Source organism: Microcaecilia unicolor, chromosome 6 (genome assembly GCF_901765095.1).
Source record: "Microcaecilia unicolor chromosome 6, aMicUni1.1, whole genome shotgun sequence".
Classification (NCBI taxonomy): Eukaryota; Metazoa; Chordata; class Amphibia; order Gymnophiona; family Siphonopidae; genus Microcaecilia; species Microcaecilia unicolor.
This window is the reverse complement of record NC_044036.1, coordinates 344,329,783-344,349,101: the sequence shown is the minus strand read 5'-3', so window position 1 is coordinate 344,349,101 and position 19,319 is coordinate 344,329,783. Positions and strand designations below refer to the sequence as shown.

At 49.7% G+C, this 19,319-nt stretch overlaps 2 protein-coding genes across 2 annotated transcripts in view; one reads left to right on the top strand and one right to left on the bottom strand.

Moving 5' to 3' along the window:
* Positions 1 to 11,750: 11,750 nt before the first annotated feature.
* On the bottom strand, positions 11,751 to 12,207 carry LOC115472382 (histone H2A-like). Its single transcript, XM_030206634.1, has one exon. The coding sequence runs from the start codon at positions 12,183 to 12,185 to the stop codon at positions 11,751 to 11,753; it is 435 nt and encodes a 144-aa protein (XP_030062494.1). The 5' UTR covers positions 12,186 to 12,207.
* Positions 12,208 to 12,554: 347 nt separating this feature from the next.
* The window catches only part of LOC115472381 (baculoviral IAP repeat-containing protein 5-like), a 39,942-nt gene continuing 33,177 nt past the window's right edge, over positions 12,555 to 19,319 (top strand). Inside the window, exons 1-2 of the mRNA XM_030206633.1 lie at positions 12,555 to 12,799; positions 16,261 to 16,370. Coding sequence (XP_030062493.1) covers positions 12,665 to 12,799; positions 16,261 to 16,370 — 245 coding nt within the window. The 5' untranslated portion in view covers positions 12,555 to 12,664. The remainder of the gene's footprint in view (positions 12,800 to 16,260; positions 16,371 to 19,319) is intronic.

Genomic DNA, 19,319 nt, shown 5'->3' with positions numbered 1-19,319 from the left:
GAATAATTTGATTGCCTTTAGAGCGTTCCAGACCGCTCGTAACCAGGAGATTGATCTGAAAACCTGTTTCCTGGAGGGACCAACTCCCTTGGGTGTGAAGCCCATCGACTTGAGCTCCCCAACCCAGGAGAGATGCATCCGTCGTCAGCACTTTTTGTGGCTGAGGAATTTGGAAGGGACGTCCCAGGATCAAATTGTCCACCAATGCAGGGATTTGAGAAATTTTGTGGACAGTAGGATGACATCCTCTAGGTCCCCCGTGGCCTGAAACCACTGGGAAGCTAGGGTCCATTGAGCTGATCGCATGTGAAGACTGGCCATGGGAGTCACATGAACTGTGGAGGCCATGTGGCTGAGCAATCGCAACATCTGCCGAGCTGTGATCTGCTGAGATGCCGGTACCCAAGAGACGAGAGCCAGAAGATTGTTGGCCCTCAGCTCGGGAAGGTAGGCACGAGCCATCTGGGAGTCCAGCAGAGCTCCTATGAATTCTAGTCTTTGAACTGGAAGAAGGTGGGACTTTGGCTAATTTATCACAAACCCTAGCAGCTCCAGGAGTTGAATAGTCATCTGCATTGACTGTAGAGCTCCTGCTTCTGAGGTGTTCTTCACCAGCCAATCGAATAAGGGAACACATGCACTCCCAGTCTGCGAAGAGACGCCGCTACTACAGCCAGGCATTTTGTGAACACTCTGGGCGCAGAGGTGAGACCAAAGGGTAGCGTACAGTACTGAAAATGCCGTGTTCCCAGACGGAATCGCAGATACTGCCTGTGAGTTGGCAATATCGGGATGCGAGTATAGGCGTCCTTTAAGTCCATAGAGCATAGCCAATCGTTTTCCTGAATTCTGTAGAGTGCCCAGGGAAAGCATCCTGAACTTTTCTCGGACCAGATATTTGTTTAGGGCCCTTAGGTCTAGGATGGGACGCATCCCCCCGTTTTCTTTTCCACAAGAAAGTACCCGGAATAGAATCCCAGCCTTTCTTGCCCCGGTGGCACGGGCTCGACCGCATTGGCGCTGAGAAGGGCAGAGAGTTCCTCTAAGTACCTGCTTGTGCTGGAAGCTGAAGGACTGAGCTCCCGGGGGACAATTTGGAGATCAAATTGAGGGAGCATCCCAGCCGGACTATTTGAAGAACCCACCGGTCGGAGGTTACAAGAGGCCACCGTTGGTGGAAAAAACTTTAACCTCCCTCCTACCGGCAGATCGTCCGTCGTCTCAGCTATGCTCTGCTGGAGCCAGTCAAAAGCCCGTCCCTGGCTTTTGCTGGGGAGCCGCAGGGGCCTGAGGAGGCGCAGGCTGCCGGGAAGGTGGATTGTACCTGTTCTTATTATAAGCGTAGGGAGCAGTCCTCCTACCCCCGAAAAACGTCTACCCGTAGAGGTAGATGCTGAGAGCTTGTCGAATGCGGTATTCCGCTGGTGGAGCTGATCTACCACCCGTATGACTTTCTCACCAAAAATATTATCCCCCCAGCAAGGAGCATCCATAACACGCTTTTGGACTCTACCGTCTAGGTCAGTGGCACGCAGCCATGAGAGTCTGCGCATCACTATACCTTGAGCGGCAGCCCTGGATGCAACATCAAAAGTATCGTAAGCACCCCTGGACAGGAATTTACGACACGCCTTCAGCTGCCTGACCACCTCCTGAAATGGCTTGGCCTAATCCTGCGGGAGCTGATCAACCAAACCCGCCAACTGCCTCACATTATTCCGCAAGTGGATGCTCTTGTAGAGCTGGTAAGACTAAATCTTGGACACGAGCATTGCAGAATGATAGGCCTTCCTCCCAAAAGAATCCATAGTTCTAGATTGTTACGTCTGTGGCCGTGACCACCCTCAGACTTACCCTGTTTCTGGGAGTCAGTGGCTGTGCTGGCTTCTGCTTGTCTCTGTGTCTGTCTTAGTTTCTCTCTGGCTCTGTGTGCTGATTGCCCTACTGAACCTCACCTGTGTGGGCTATGCCTTTTCCAAGATGGCTGCCGCCGACTCCTCTATGCCAGTATCCAAGATGGCTCCCGCTGGGCTGACTTCTCTGTGTGTCAAGCCTCTGTTTGGATGCAAGGTGATTGCTGCAGCTGTGCCTCTGGTGTGGTAGGGCTTTATTAATCACTTAGAGACTACAGCCCTGGCCTTTGCATTTCATCTAAGGGCCCTGGTGTATAGAGTGCGCTGTACACTGTTTCAGTGTTTGCTCTGTGTGAGTTTCTATGTTTGACTAGATAGCTTAGGCACCGTGTTGCTTGGTAGCCTGTGTATAGCTTTGATAGTTCTCTGTGTTTGTTCCTAGGGTTAGACTAGCCAGCTTAGGCACCGTGTGGCTTGTTAGCCTGTGTATAGCTTTGCTAGTTCTCTGTGTTTGTTCCTAGTGTTAGACTAGCCAGCTTAGGCACCGTGTGGCTTGTTAGCCTGTGTATAGCTTTGCTAGTTCTCTGTGTTTGTTTCCAGTGTTAGCTTGGGCACAGCTTTGTTGTTAGCTGGTGTATAGCTTTACTAGTCTCCTGAGTTACCTAGTGTATGTTTCCTGTGTATGACTGGTTTGCCTGGGCATAGCTTTCCTATTAGCTTGGGTACAGTCTACTAGTCCTTGTGTCTAACCTGCCGACTGCCAGAACCCGGACATTCCCTGCCTGGCTGCCTTGCCTTCGCTGAGGTGCCAGGGGGCACTCCTGGATCCTCATTCCTGCTGTTCCTGCTTGCAAGTTCCAGTTTTTCCTGTAAGCCCTGCCGGCTGCCCGAACCTGAGGGCTCAACCCTCGGGGAAAGGTGGTCAAGCGTAGGTGAAGCCTAGGTCCAGTGTGTTCCAGTCCAGCGGGTTCCGGTCCCGTGGGTTCCGCTCCAGTGTGTTTCCAGTCCAGCGGGTTTCACTCCTGTATGTTCCAGTCCAGTGGAGCCACTCCAGTGTGTTCGAGTCCAGCGGGCTCCACTCCAGTGCGCACCCGTCCGGTGCGTTCCAGTTCCGAGTATTCCTGTGTAGAACTCCAGTCCGGGGTTCCGATCCAGTCTTGTCTCATCTCTACCTTGAAGGTGATCTTGCCTGCCACTGCCGCCCCACGGTAGTGGCCCAAGGACTCACAAATCCAGTGCTCCCGGGGAAGAAGCCTGACAGTATGCCAAGGTCCTCGAGCACGCGACAGAATGCAAAGGCCATGAGCCCGGCAAGAACCCCCACCCAGCCGACCCAGCTGGGGTCCAGCTCCGTCATTGTGCTTGATCCTTCTATGACTCTTCGTCAGTATCGTGGGAAACTGTTGTCTCATCCTGTTTTGAAGAAGACCCCTGAAGCGGCAGCTGAGAGAAAACGTGTCCGGTGGCTTGGAATCACTGAAAGCCCAGTTTCAGATATGGACCCTTTCATCACGCTCTCAGAGTATCGCCGCAGCCTTGTCCTGAATCCAGCTTTGTGGGATACTCCGGAAGCTGTCGCTGAGAGAAGACGTCTTGGGAATTCCACGCTCTGGGCCCAGCAGGGGTCCAGGCCCATTCAAGCAGAGCGTCCAGACAAGCCTCTGAATCCAGTCCGAGCAGCGCGTTCAGCCAAGCTTCAGAGTCCAGTCCGAGGGACGCTGCTGACCGAGCCTCCGATGCCAGTTCAAGGGGCGCTTCCACTCAAGCCTCGGAGCCTAGTCCAAGGGAAGCTCCTAACCGAGTTGCCGACTCCAGTTCAAGTGGCGCTTCCACTCAAGCCTCTGAGTCCAGTCCGAGGGATGCTCCTGACCAAGCCTCCGAGTCCAGTCCAGAGGGCGCTTCGAACCGAGCCTCCTATCCCAGTTCAAGTGGCGCTGTCTACGGAGTCTCCTAGTACCAGTGTGGATCCCAGTTCCAACCCCATTTTTGAGCTGGATCCGTTTATGACGCTCCAGGAGTACCGGGTTGCCCTTTTGTCTGATCCAGCCTTGAAGGATACCCCTGAAGCTGCCGCAGAGAGAAAGTGTGTCTCCTGGCTTGGGTTTGAAGAAAACCCAATTTCTGCTATTGATCCCTCTACCAAGCTGTTCTTATACCGCTTCCGACTCCTCTCGGAGCCAACCCTACGGGATACTCCTGAAGCCCAAGCTGAAAGAAGGTGGCTTAGTAGTCCCGGACCAAGTGCCAGTCCCAGCCGAGATGCTGAGTCCGTGCTGTGGGCTGAGTCTACACCGAGTACTGAGGCCAGCCGTGATGCTGTGTCCACTCCGAGTACTGAGGCCAGCCGTGATGCTGTGTCCACTCCAAGTTGCAGCAGTGGCAGCCAAGATGCTGAGTCTGGACCGAGTTGCAGTTCCAGTCAAGATGCTGAGTCTGGATCGAGTTGCAGTTCCAGTCAAGATGCTGAGTCTGGATCGAGTTGCAGTTCCAGGCAAGATGCTGAGTCTGGATCGAGTTGGAGTTCCAGGCAAGATGCTGAGTCTGGATCGAGTTGCAGTTCCAGGCAAGATGCTGAGTCTGGACCGAGTTGCAGTTCCAGTTACAGTCAAGGGGTTGATTCCAGTCCTGGTCCAAATCCCGGCTCCGTTTTGGATGCCAACCCAGGTTCCAGTTCCAGATCTGCTTCTGTTCAGACTTCTAGTTCCTGTCAAGACTGGGATGCCACTTCGGGCCCCAGCCCAGCTTCTGATGTCAGCTGGGGTAGTGGCTTCAGCCTTGCTCTTGCCATTACACGGAATTGCCAAGAGGTCCAGGACATTGTGGGTTCCCTCTGGGAAGGGTTATTTTTGAATTTTGTTCCTCTTGATGCATCCATGTTCCTGAGGTTGCCCCGTGGTGATTCGAAGGAGCCTCCTGGTCACAGGTTCTACTTTTGTCTGCCAGTTTTGAACTTCCTTGTGACTTCCAGTCCAGTGATCTATGTCTGGCTTTTGAGACCCATCAGGAGGTTTCACCATAGTTACCCCTGGACACCTGAACTCCTCAGGGAGACCGAGAAGGGGGTCTTGAGGAGGGGGTACTGTTACGTCTGTGGCCGTGACCACCCTCAGACTTACCCTGTTTCTGGGAGTCAGTGGCTGTGCTGGCTTCTGCTTGTCTCTGTGTCTGTCTTAGTTTCTCTCTGGCTCTGTGTGCTGATTGCCCTACTGAACCTCACCTGTGTGGGCTATGCCTTTTCCAAGATGGCTGCCGCCGACTCCTCTATGCCAGTATCCAAGATGGCTCCCGCGGGCTGACTTCTCTGTGTGTCAAGCCTCTGTTTGGATGCAAGGTGATTGCTGCAGCTGTGCCTCTGGTGTGGAAGGGCTTTATTAATCACTTAGAGACTACAGCCCTGGCCTTTGCATTTCATCTAAGGGCCCTGGTGTATAGAGTGCTCTGTACACTGTTTCAGTGTTTGCTCTGTGTGAGTTTCTATGTTTGACTAGATAGCTTAGGCACCGTGTGGCTTGTTAGCCTGTGTATAGCTTTGCTAGTTCTCTGTGTTTGTTCCTAGTGTTAGACTAGCCAGCTTAGGCACCGTGTGGCTTGTTAGCCTGTGTATAGCTTTGCTAGTTCTCTGTGTTTGTTTCCAGTGTTAGCTTGGGCACAGCTTTGTTGTTAGCTGGTGTATAGCTTTACTAGTCTCCTGAGTTACCTAGTGTATGTTTCCTGTGTATGACTGGTTTGCCTGGGCATAGCTTTCCTATTAGCTTGGGTACAGTCTACTAGTCCTTGTGTCTAACCTGCCGACTGCCAGAACCCGGACATTCCCTGCCTGGCTGCCTTGCCTTCGCCGAGGTGCCAGGGGGCACTCCTGGATCCTCATTCCTGCTGTTCCTGCTTGCAAGTTCCAGTTCCGGTTTTTCCTGTAAGCCCTGCCGGCCGCCCGAACCTGAGGGCTCAACCCTCGGGGAAAGGTGGTCAAGCGTAGGTGAAGCCTAGGTCCAGTGTGTTCCAATCCAGCGGGTTCCGGGCCAGTGTGTTTCCAGTCCAGCGGGTTTCACTCCTGTATGTTCCAGTCCAGTGGGGCCACTCCAGTGTGTTCCAGTCCAGCGGGCTCCACTCCAGTGCGCACCCGTCCGGTGCGTTCCAGTTCCGAGTATTCCTGTGTAGAACTCCAGTCCGGGGTTCCGATCCAGTCTTGTCTCATCTCTACCTTGAAGGTGATCTTGCCTGCCACTGCCGCCCCACAGTAGTAGCCCAAGGACTCACGAATCCAGTGCTCCCAGGGAAGAAGCCTGACAGTATGCCAAGGTCCTCGAGCACGTGACATAGATTCACGCCCCGGGGGCGCCGAGGCGTAATCCCTAGAACTCTTGGCCTTCTTAAGGGCCAAATCCACAACTCCAGAATCATGAGGCAACTGAGTCTTCATCAACTCCGGATCCCCGTGGATTCGGTACTGGGACTCAATCTTCTTGGGAATGTGGGGATTAGTTAATGGATGCGTCCAGTTCATCAACAATGTCTGCTTGAGGACATTATGCAGAGGAACAGTGGACAATTCCTTAGGAGGGGATGGATAGTCCAGGACCTCGAACATCTCAGCCCTGGGCTCATCCACAGTCTCCACCGGGAAGGGAATGGCCATACACATTTCCCGGACAAAAGATGAAAAGGAAAGGCTCTCTGGGGGAGAAAGCTTCCTCTGGGGCGAGGGAGTAGGGTCAGAGGGCAGACCACAGGACTCCTCGTCCGAGAAGTACCTGGTATCCGCCTCTGCTTCCCACGAGCCCTCCTCTGTGGAGTTGGACATGAATTCATGAACTTCAGTCCGAAGCCGAGCCCGTCTCGACTCCGAGGACTGATGCCAATCGTAGTGTCGTCGAGAGGAAGACTCCCGCGCCGGAGGCGATGAAGCTCCCTCCATCGACGACGGCGGGGAATCAGCCTGGGTGGCACTCGTCCCCGGCACTGCAAGCGGTACTGGAGTCGGAGACCGCACCACGGGCGATGAGCCAGCTGCCGCCTCCCTCGACGGCATTGAAAAAGACGGTACCAACGGTGCAAGCACTGAAGGTACCAGAGATGGGCGCAACAGCTCCCCCAGAATCTCTGGGAGAACGGCTTGGAGGCTCTCGTTGAGAGTGGCTGTTGAAAAAGGCAAAGGCACCTGTACAGGAGAAGATGTAAGAACCTGTCTGGAGTGCGGAGGCAGTACTGGGCTGTCTGGAGATGAGCGCACTGACACCTCCTGAATAGAGGGCGAGCGGTCCCTCCGGCATCGGCGCTTCTCGGGTGCTGACTCTTTCGGCGCCCCGGAGCTCTCGGCACCATGACGGGACGGTGACCGATGCTTCTTAGCCTTAGCTCGAAGCTCGGTACTGGTACCTCCTGGTGCCGAAGAGGACATTGTATCCAAATGGCTCCTCGGGGCCGGGTCCGAAGAAGGTCAGTCCCGGTGGGCCTGCGCAGGAGTCCTCGAGGCAGGTGGAGACCCACTCGATGGCTCACTGCTACCAGCATGGGGTCTCTGGACAGCCATAACCTACGATGCACCCTCCGATAAAGACATCGATACCTGCAATGACCTCGGTACCGCTGGCTCCATCGACGCCAAAGGACCGGACCGGGCTCCGAACAAGACGTTCCACTGAGCCAAACGCACCGCCTGAGTCTGCTTCTTCAACTGAAGACAGGCATCAGGTCGATGACTCTCACCTAGGCACCGAAGACACAAAGCGTGTCTGTCAGTAAGGGAGATGGTCCGGCTGCACTGCGTGCACCTTTTGAAGCTGCTGGTAGGCTTCGCGGACATGAGCAGAAAAATTGTGCCGGCGAGGTCGAACGCGATGGTGTCTGAAAAAAAGACGCCATTCAAGAAAAAGACCCACACGGGCGGCCCAAAATGGCCGCGAAAAAAAAAGAAAGTAAACTTAAGGGGAAAACTAAGAAAGAAGAGTCAAAGACTCAAAAAAAGAAAATCGCTGAAAACGGGCGAAGAAACAAATAGCGCAAGAGGAATCCTGGGCAGAGAAGTGGCAAAGCAGCGTTCCCGAACCGCAGAAAAAAAGAAGACTGACGAGCACGTTCGCGTTCGGGCGGGAAGACGGCCGTGCATGCGCGGTGTGCATGGGGCTAGCAAACTTTTGTTGCTAGGGAAGATTTTCTGATCCTGGGCTGCCGTTGGACGTCACCCATCAGTGAGAACAAGCAGCCTGCTTGTCCTCGGAGAAATAGTTGTACACAGACTAGCAATTGTATCTAATAAAATAACTGATGAATCTATGGAACGATATTTAACACAGATTGATCTCAAACACCACTTAATCCATTGGAATCAGAAATCTGTTCAAACTCAGACAAAATATGGGGGGGGGGGGGGGGAGGCAACGATTCAGTACTGTTATTCAGTTGTTCAACAAACTCAATTTTAACACCTTATTTAACAGATTGAAACTGATCTCAAACAGCACTTAATCCATTTGAATCAGAAGACTGTTCGGACTCAGACAAATCTGATGGGGGGGGGGGGGGGACGACGACCCAGCACTGCTATTCAACAAACTCAATTTTGACACCTCATTAAAATAATCAGGAAAAACAGTTGCAGTCAAGGAACTGCTAGTAATGGTACCCACTGATTATGTTACAGTTAAAAAAGTGAAGTACGGCATAACAATTTATATATATTTTTAAAATCTCCTAGTAATAAATGTTACTTTGTACTTTGCATTTCTGACAACTCATATGGCCATTTGCATTCAAGTTGGCACAACTGACCTCAAAACAACCAACCCAGAATATCAGTCTATTTCTAGGAATGAAATAAAATACCTAGTATCCCAACAGCTTGTTTTCAGCATTTTTAAGACCATGTATCACATTTTACCCCTTCAAAGAAAAAAAGGTTTCACATGAGGGATCATGAAAAGCTGATTGGCCGAGTAGGCCATAGGGCACCAATACCAGGGCCAGTAAAGAGGGGAGCGATAAGTTTCGGTCAGACTATCAGCTATGCAGGTGCCTGCCAAAATTTTATGCCAGCACTCTCGTGCCCAAACAAAGAAGTCTGCTATTTATACAATCCTGTTTGGTTGCATAGCTATACAGCTATTTGGCATTTATTATCAGCACCTGCATGCCTGTCAGCTCCTCCCCAATTCTGCCCCAAAACACTCCTTTCTTGCACTTAAAAAAAAAAAAAAAAAAAAGGCAATTGGAGCCAATATCCAGTTTAATTACGCTGAATGCTATAAAAAAAAATCTTTAGCAACCTCAATGCGTCTGAAAAGGAAGGAAGGAAAATCACTAAAATAGTATTAAAAATTACTGTAGCTGGTAGAAACAGCAGTATTAAACGCTGTATTTTGTGTTCATTTTTCTACACTGTTCTGTAGAATACAGTAATACATGGTCAAATCTCAGTGAGTATATGTTGTTTCCTTATAGTGTTCATCTTAACTGTTGTTCTAATGTGCAGTGGGACGCCTGGTGTTATTAAGATGGAATATATTGAAATTAAATTCGCCTTTCATTGGGGTACATGGAATCATATCTTCATCTCTGGGATGATCAGAGAGGGTTTGGCGTGAGAGCACCAGGGAATACCGCAGAGCTTATTTAAATTATAGTTAAATGTTGTTCAGTACCCTTATTTTATCATCCTCACCTTAGTAATTCCCTTACCTCTTATTTGTCCTGTTTGTCTGTCCTAATTAGATTGTAAGCTCTGTCGAGCAGGGACTGTCTCTTTATGTTCAAGTGTACAGCGCTGCGTATGTCTAGTAGTGCTATAGAAATGATAAGTAGTAGTAAATAGCAGAAAATGTTATCAATTTGTCAGGATTTAATAGCATTTAAAAATGTCATTATATTTATCAGTTCGGAACGTGTGAAATCTAAACAAGATTTGTAGTTAATACAATGTATTCCAACTATTGTATTTTCTAGAACTACACTGTTCACTGCTTCCCTTTCATCAATCTACAGGCAAAGTCATATGGTAAAGGACCATTTTAAGCAAAGGTGTCCAAAGAAGCTTAAGTAGTGTTAAGCCAATCCTCTTGATTGTACAGTCTCAAAGTTTTTGCTGCAGGATTAGGAAGATCTTTAGTGCAGTGGTCCATTGCCGGTATCTTCCGTGGTTATGCGGAAAGGTTACAACTTTTAGCACAGAAAAGTCTTGGACTATTTAATGTCCAGATTAAGGAGTGGCGCATTCAGCAGTACAACTAAAGTGGGGTCCTTTCCCTCCTCCCCCCCAGCACACCTTAAGCATTCTTTTACCCCCTCCCCCCAGCACACCTTAAACATCCTTTCACCCCCTCCTCCCAGCACAACTTAAGTGTCTTTTTACCCCTTCCCACCAACACACCTTAAGCATCCTTTTACCCCTCCCCCCCAGCACACCTTAAGTGTCTTTTTACCCCTTCCCACCAACACACCTTAAGCATCCTTTTACCCCTCCCCCCCAGCACCCCTTAGGTATCCTTTCACCCCTTCTCCCCAGCACACCTTAAGCACCCTTTCACCCCCTCCCCCCAGCACCCTTTAAGTATCCTTTTACCTCCTCCCCCAGCACACCCTAAGTATCCTATTACCCCTTCCCCCCAGCACACCTTAAGCATCCTTTCACCCCCTCCCCCCAGCACACCTTAAGCATCCTTTAACCCCCCTCCCCCAGCACACCTTAAGCGTCCTTTCACCCCCTCCCCCCAGCACACCTTAAGCGTCCTTTCACCCCCTCCCCCCAGCACCCTTTAAGTATCCTTTTACCTCCTCCCCCAGCACACCCTAAGTATCCTATTACCCCTTCCCCCCAGCACACCTTAAGCATCCTTTCACCCCCTCCCCCAGCACACCTTACGCATCCTTTTACCCCCTCCCCCAGCACACCTTACGCATCCTTTTACCCCCTCCCCACAGCACACCTTACGCATCCTTTCACCCCCTCCCCCCAGCACCCTTTAAGTATCCTTTTACCTCCTCCCCCAGCACACCCTAAGTATCCTATTACCCCTTCCCCCCAGCACACCTTAAGCATCCTTTCACCCCCTCCCCCCAGCACACCTTAAGCATCCTTTAACCCCCCTCCCCCAGCACACCTTAAGCGTCCTTTCACCCCCTCCCCCCCAGCACACCTTAAGCGTCCTTTCACCCCTCCCCCCAGCACCCTTTAAGTATCCTTTTACCTCCTCCCCCCAGCACACCCTAAGTATCCTATTACCCCTTCCCCCCAGCACACCTTAAGCATCCTTTCACCCCCTCCCCCCAGCACACCTTACGCATCCTTTTACCCCCTCCCCCAGCACACCTTACGCATCCTTTTACCCCCTCCCCACAGCACACCTTACGCATCCTTTCACCCCCTCCCCCCAGCACAACTTAAGTGTCTTTTTACCCCTTCCCACCAACACACCTTAAGCATCCTTTACCCCCTCCCCCCAGCACACCTTAAGCATCCATTCACCCCCTCCCCCCCAGCACCCCTTAGGTATCCTTTCACCCCTTCTCCCCAGCACACCTTAAGCACCCTTTCACCCCCTCCCCCCAGCACCCTTTAAGTATCCTTTTACCTCCTCCCCCCAGCACACCCTAAGTATCCTATTACCCCTTCCCCCCAGCACACCTTAAGCATCCTTTCACCCCCTCCCCCCAGCACAACTTAAGTGTCTTTTTACCCCTTCCCACCAACACACCTTAAACATCCTTTCACCCCCTCCCCCCAGCACAACTTAAGTGTCTTTTTACCCCTTCCCACCAACACACCTTAAGCATCCTTTCACCCCCTCCGCCAGCACCCTTTAAGTATCCTTTTACCCCCTCCCCCGTGTGCCCACATTGTGAGTCAGCTCTTTCGGGGAGGCGCCAGGCGGCCCTGAAAAGGGCCTTTGTGTTGGGGGTCTCCCCCCTCTAATACTCCTGCGAGTGCTGCGACATCTTCTTGCCGCCCTTGGGGTGGGCAGTGGGCGCGGCCGAGCCCCCCGTCTTCTTAGGTAGGAGCACGGCCTGGATGTTGGGCAGGACGCCGCCTTGGGCGATGGTGACGCCGCCCAGCAGCTTGTTCAGCTCCTCGTCGTTGCGGACAGCCAGCTGCAGGTGTCGCGGGATAATGCGCGTCTTCTTGTTGTCCCGGGCCGCGTTGCCCGCCAGCTCCAGGATTTCGGCCGTCAGGTACTCCAGCACGGCGGCCAAGTACACCGGGGCCCCGGCGCCCACCCGCTCCGCGTAGTTGCCCTTGCGCAAGAGGCGGTGCACGCGGCCGACGGGGAACTGCAGGCCAGCGCGGGACGAGCGCGACTTGGCTTTGGCGCGAGCCTTCCCTCCGGTCTTTCCTCTGCCAGACATGGCTGTGAAATTAGGAGCTCGAGCGCAGCGCTAAGGATTTGAACACAAGCGAGCAGCACGTGATCCTCACGCCCAGGCTGCCGGGAAGGGTAGTTCAGCGCCGCTCACGATGCCAGCAGCCTGCGGACGCCGGGACCACTGATCCCAGAGCGCCCTGCGACAGCTTCCGCTCAGAGCCTGGGCGGTTTAGCCGCCTTGAGCCTCGAGCGCAGCGCTAAGGATTTGAACACAGCGAGCAGCACGTGATAATCGGGCCGAGGCTGCCGGGAAGGGTAGTTCAGCGCAGCCCACAATGCCCGTAGCCTGCGACTGCCGGGACCACTGATCCCAGAGCGCCCTGCGACAGCTTCCGCTCAGAGGGCGGTTTAGGCGCCTTTAGCTTTGAATGAAGGCGCGCGCGGGCGCTGTTCTAACCGCCGACTCGGCCTTACCTTTCTTGGCTTTTTCAATTGAAGGGAAGGGGCTCTACCTTGATCCAGATGTTAAAAGCCCCGCTCGCTTCACTGGGGGACTCGGAGATCCCGGAGCAATGGCGCCTTTATCTCTTAGACTCTCGTATCCGAACGTACAGCAATTGGCCCTTTATCGAGGGTTGTGCTTGTACCCCGGCCAGGGTAAGAGGGGTAACGGTGGGAACGTGGACTCAAGGATTTTATCTTCCACCTTCCTCTACTACAGTTTATATATCATGTGTTGCACTTTCTTTGCCCTTTGTGGCTCTGCTGCTGCGGCTAAGAAAGCAAATAGAATGTTAGTTAGGAAAGGAATGGAAAACAAAAATGAGGCTTGGTTACCGCATCTCAAAAAAGATATAATGGAATTAGAAAAGGTGAAAAGAAGGGCGACGGAAATGATAAAGGGGATGGGACGACTTCCCTATGAGGAAAGGCTAAAGCGGCTGGGGCTCTTCAGCTTGGAGAAAAGGCGGCTGAGGGGAGATATGATAGAGGTCTAGAAAATAATGAGTACAGTTGAACGGGTAGATGTGAAGCGTCTGTTTACGCTTTCCAAAAATACTAGGACTAGGGGGCATGCGATGAAATACAGAAACATGACAACAGATAAAGGCCATATGACCCATCCTCTGTAACCCCTAATTCTTCCTGTTCTGGAACAGTCCTTGACTCCACCACCCTTTCTGTGAAATACTACTTCCTTAGGTTCTCCTAAGCCTATTCCCTCTTCCCCCTCATTCCAGAGTTCTCCTTCATTTGAAAAAGGCTCCCTTCCTGTACATAAATGCCCTTGAGATATTTAAACATCTCTATCATGTATTATCTCTCCCTCTTCTCTTCCTGTGTGTACATGTTGAGGTTCATAAGCCTGTCCATATCATTTTTACATTCAAGACCACTTAATAATTTCATAGCCGCCCTCTGGACCGACTCCATCCTGTTTATATCTTTCCATAGGTGCGGTCTCCAGAACTGCACGCACTACTCCAAATGGGGCCTCACCAGAGACTTATATAACGGCACTATCACCGCCTTTTTCCTGCTGGTCATGCCTCTCTTTATGCATCCTGCATCCTTCTGGCTTTGGCGGTCGCTTTTTCTACCTGTTTGTGTGTGACGACCTTAAAGCTTTCAATCACCACCAAGTCCCGCTCTTCCTTCCCACACTGAAGCACTACACCCCCTATATTGTACCATTCCCTCAGATTTTTGAGACCCAAGTGCATGACCCTGCATTTTTTGGGATTAAACCTTAGTTGCCAAATATCGGTTCATTCCTCTAGCTTCGCTAGGTCCTTCCTCATGTCATTCACACCCTCCAAAGCGTCCACCCTGTTGCAGAGTTTAGTATGATACGCAAAGAGACAAACCTTACCAGACAGCCCCTCCACAATATCGCTCACAAAGATGTTTAAAAAAGCCGGCCCTAGGACAGATCCCTGTGGTACTCCACTGATGACATCCTTTTTTTCAGAGCAAATCTGTTACTCTAGGTCCCATACCGAGGGCACTCAATTTATCAGTCGCCTGTGCGGAACCATGTGAAAGGCTTTGCTGAAATCCAAGTATACCACATCAAGCACCCCTCCCACATCCAACTGTTTGGTCACCCAGTCGAAGAAGACAGATTCGTCTGACACGACCTGCCACTAGTGAAGCCATGTTGCCTCGGGTCCTGCATTCCATGTAGTTCAAGAAAGCTCACAGTCCTCCTCTTTAGAAGCGTTTCCATTAGCTTACTCACCACCGAGGTCAGACTGACAGGTCTGTAATTCCCAACCTCCTCCTTACTTCCACTCTTGTGCAGAGGAACCACATTCGCCCTTCTCCAGTCCGCCAGGACCACTCCAGTATCTAAGGAAGCACTGAATAGGTCCATCAGCGGAGCCGAAAGAACTCTGAGTTCCTTAAGCACCCTCGGGTGTATCCCATCAGACCCCATCGCTCTGTCGTTGGTGAGGCCCCACCTGGAGTATTGTGTTCAGTTTTGGAGGCCGTATCTTGCTAAGGATGTAAAAAAATTGAAGCGGTGCAAAGAAAAGCTACAAAAATGGTATGGGATTTGCGTTACAAGACATATGAGGAGAGACTTGCTGACCTGAACAGGGGTGATATGATGCAGACGTTCAAATATTTGAAAGGTATTAATCCGCAAACAAACCTTTTCCATAGATGGGAAGGCGGTAGAACTAGAAGACATGAAATGAGATTGAAGGGGGGCAGACTCAAGAAAAATGTTAGGAAGTATCCTGTAGTAAATTTAAAACGAATCGGAGAAAGTTTCTTCACTCAACGTGTAATTAAACTCTGGAATTTGTTGCCAGAAAATGTAAAGGCGGTTAGCTTAGTGGAGTTTAAAAAAGGTTTGGGCGGCTTCCTAAAGGAAAAGTCCATAGACCATTATTAAATGGACTTGGGAAAATCCACTATTTCTGGGATAAGCAGTATAAAATGTTTTGTACTTTTTTGGGATCTTGCCAGGTACTTGTGACCTGGATTGGTCACTGTTGGAAACAGGATGCTGGGCTTGATGGACCTTTGGTCTTTCCCAGTATGGGAATACTTATGTAATCTAATTTTTGCACCTGGGGTAAGTCACCCAGGGTCACAAGGAGTCTACTTTGCCAAGAAAGATTACTCAGTCTAACATCTAGTATTTGTAACCTTCCATGAAATTGTGTGCTTATCTAAAGGAGAACGAGGAATTCCTAGGAGCTTAACAATAAAATAAAGCAGAACCAACATCTTTCAATCCTTAGGTACTAATACTACTACTATGCTACTAGACGAAACAATCTAAGTTTTTGAACCTGGGATAATGAAGGGTTGAATAACTTGCCCAAGGTCACAAGTGGCTGCAGTGGGAATCAAGCCTAGGTTGCCAGGATCAACACTTTCTGCCCTAACCATCAGGCTACTTCTTAAGCAACACAAATAATAGAAATAAAATAATTTCAATTGCTTTGCAAAATAGTTTGTAATGAGATAATGGGGTTTTTTTTGTGATTGGTAAAGCTTTTTTGTTTTGGTGGGCTTTTCAGTAGCGTCCGTTGCGACCATACTGTATTACTAAGATTTCATTTTTTGCATTCATAATACTTCCCAGAAGTATTTTGACCCCTGAGGCAGACGGTAGAACCGTTGAAACACTGACCCGTATCGGGTCACATACAAGTATTTGGTGCAGTAAAGTTACTTCAATCAGCCCTCAGCTGATGAGACTTTGGTCCATCCCTACTTGGCTCTGACTGGTAAAGCATTCCACCACTCTGCAGCCAAAATGAGAATACAGATTTGTATATTACCTTTTTAGAAGATGCCAAGATGTCATAGGTGGGGAATGTAAGTGGGATGAGGGAGGAAGGGTAGGTGTGCACCTGTACCTTGCAGGAAGGTAAGAATGGAAGGGGGGGGGTGCCAGTACTATAGCAGGGGTAAGAGGGATTCAGAGTGGTAGGGGTGCATTTGTGCCCCAGTAAAGGGTCCTCAAAAGATGGGTTGTGCTCTTTTGTAAAGTTACCAGTGCTGTGTTTAAGTAGTTGGTAGAGATGTGGGTGTTGGAGGATTTGGTAAGTTTGTTAAGAGGTGAGTTCTTTTGTTTTGTTTTTCCCCTTCGTTAGATGGCTGCTGCAGGATTCATCCACTGTCCAAGCGAGAACAGCCCTGATGTGGCTCAATGCTTCTTCTGTTTCAAGGAGCTGGAGGGGTGGGAGCCTGATGACGACCCTATGTAAGCATCCATATACATGTTACCTACCTTTCCCATAGTGAGGGTGGTGATTTGCACCTCAGGTAATGGAGGTAATGACTTGCCCAGGGTCCCAAGGGGCAGGTTTTAAACGCTGGCTCTCTGCTCAGTGCAGGCTACTCCTGCATTTCTTTCAGATCCCATGATAAAGTTGCTTGGTTTCTGTTAACACCCCCACCCCCACCCCCCTCCTGCATATCCCTTTTTCAGATGTGCTTTCTGTTTTGTGATTCCTCATTTCTGTTTATTATGGTATTTTCATTATTGTATAAGCCTTGCATAATTAGGCCAGTTGCATGTTACTAGTGTATAAGCTGTGGCATATTATTTACTTCAATATTTGTAAAACTGCCCATCCTATCCTTTGCAGCAAAAACAGATGTTCCTTGTCATCAAGCAGATGAAGCCATTACATATGGGTTGTGTCCATCAACCAGCAGGGGGAGATAGAGAGCACTCAACTTTTCACAGTGCCTCATGGCCAGCCAGCTCCACTGTCTCTTCAGTATTCTCTATCTCCCTAAGCAGGGTGGCTGCAGCTTCTTCGAGCTCCATCAAAAATCTGCCTGGGGGTGGCTCCTGGCTTGCCAGTTGTTAGCTGGGGTGTTAGAGGCTTTAGCAGCTTCACTTTGAAGGCACATAGGTTAGCCCTTTCCCTGCCTTACCCATGCCCCCGTGGATGTGGACATATTAGCTTGCTTTTCCCTGTCCTTTCCCACTCAGTGGATGCAGGCACATTGGTTCGCCTTTCCCTGCCTTTCCCACTCATCTGAGCCTCCGGAGTTCTTATTACTTCTGCTTTCCTCACAGCGTTAAAAAAAAAAAATGGAACAGAGGTTTCCTTAGCGTCCCTCCGGACCGGACCAGGATTGGACTGATGGGTTGTGCTCGCCTACCAGCAGGTGGAGACTGAGAAAAAACTCTGACTCTAGAGAGCCAATAGGAGCCCTGGCCATGTGACCTTAGCCTCAGTATTTTCTCAGTCTCCCAGCAGGTAGGAAGTGAGCCCATTAGTCTCTCTCCTTTTCTCTTTAGATATTACAGATATTTGTGATAATTCTTCTGTGCCTGGAATCTTATTTAGAGGCTTGACAGGGTTTCCTTTCTCTTCTTTCTTTGACAGCCTCGGGGGTGTTAAACTCGGGTGTCTCGAGTCCACCCCCCTTCCTCCCCATCTCCCTGGCTTAGCAGGGAAGGGCCGTCCCTTTCTCTGGAAAGGTGTACCGTCTTTGGGAGAGGCAGCCACTTTTAACAGGTAGCTGCTTTAAAAGAATTAAATCAAATAAAAGGAAATTCAAAGAAGCAGCCTTTCTTTCCCCAGACTTCTAACGAGCAAGCAGCTCCAGTGTTTTATTATGATTGAGGGGTTATAAAAAAAAAAAAACAAAAAACAAACAGAAGAAAATAATTCAGTATCTGTGACTTTAAACAGCGATTTTTCTCGTCAGATTTAATTTCCTCCATTTTCTTGCGTTTTGGCGGCGGCGGCAGTTTAAACAAATGAAAAAAAAAAAAAAAAAGAAAGGTGCGAACCGCGTAAGCGCAACCACCTGTTTTTTCCGATATGGCTTAAAAGTTCAAACAGCTGCTGTTGGTCAGCGTCGCGCAGTTCACGCAGCCGGAACGTGTAAATTTTGCTCTCCCTTCTAGGTTTCTTCGGGTCCGGTGCTGCCTCCGGTTTTTTCGGGGCCTTTTTCGCCGGCTGTTGTTTCTTCAACGTTCCACTGGGCTCCACTTGTTCGGAGGTGTCTGGCGCGCTGTCGATTGCCACGGGGCCAGTGGCGCGAACAGCGGCCATTTTGTTTCTCCCTCCATCTTATCAGTCGGGGATCTCTCTGCTGAAGGTAAGGCTGCAGTTCATAGAGCAGTTCTGCTCCAAAATGTGTACACTTTTGTATGTGCTGAACGGCGTATTCTAAAATGCTCTTCACATCAGCAGGCAATATTTGGTTGAAAGGGGGCTCCTTTCATATATGGATATATAACAAGCTTTTCTTCTTTTAAATTTCTATGTATCACGGGGCTGTTAACACTAGTTTTTTCTGGTGCTCAGTCATTTTTCATTGCCTGGTGGAAAATCTACATCTTATCATAATATAATATCATAATTCATTTCAAGCATTTTCCTCAATAGCTGTAGTATTATACAGTGTTTTAAGAACTTTAGAAACTTTCTCTATAGGCATAGAGTAAATTTCTGTCTTTCTCATTCCCTGATGAATAGGACTACATTGTCTAAGAGTCAATTGATTGGTACTTTGCAATTCTGACCATAATATCTTAGTTCCTTTCAAGCATTTTACTCCATGCCTATGATGTTATATAGTGTTTTAAGAACTTAACAGACAATCACTCTCAATGGCTGTAGTGTTATACAGTGTTTTCTTTTTCCGGCTTTAAGAAGCCTTCTCTAGAGGCATACAGTATATTGTTCAGATGCCATGGGGATATATCAGCTCTTTCATATTCTCTGAGGGACAGTCCTGTCTACCAAGCTCCCAGTCACTCAGCTGCCTTAGCAGGCATGCTTTATTCATGTCTTCCCTTCTTTTCCAACTGCCTTGAAGCCTCTCATATTTCATTTTAGCTTTCTTCTGGTTTTTACAGGACATATGGTCACTTAGAGAATAAAGTCATCCTTTCACTTAAAGATAGTGGACGGTCCTCAAACCATCTACTCGTGTTTGTCTCTACTCTATCAGTTCAGCACTGGCAGATTATAAACATCCTGGTTTGGTCCAGTATGCCTATACATACCATCTGCTATCTCTTCCTCTTCCTTAGAGACCTGATGTTATATCAAGCTTTCTTGAATTCAGATACAGTCTTGTCTACACTGCCTTCACCAAGTGGCTGTGGCACAACTTCACTTTTTTCGTTACAGGTAATTTCCAAGTTTGTCCTTTTTCATTTTCATTCTATGCGCCTTCA

Excerpts from the sequence above, each read along its gene's own strand:
- LOC115472382 (XM_030206634.1), bottom strand. The coding sequence starts at position 12,185 with ATGTCTGGCAGAGGAAAGACCGGAGGGAAGGCTCGCGCCAAAGCCAAG.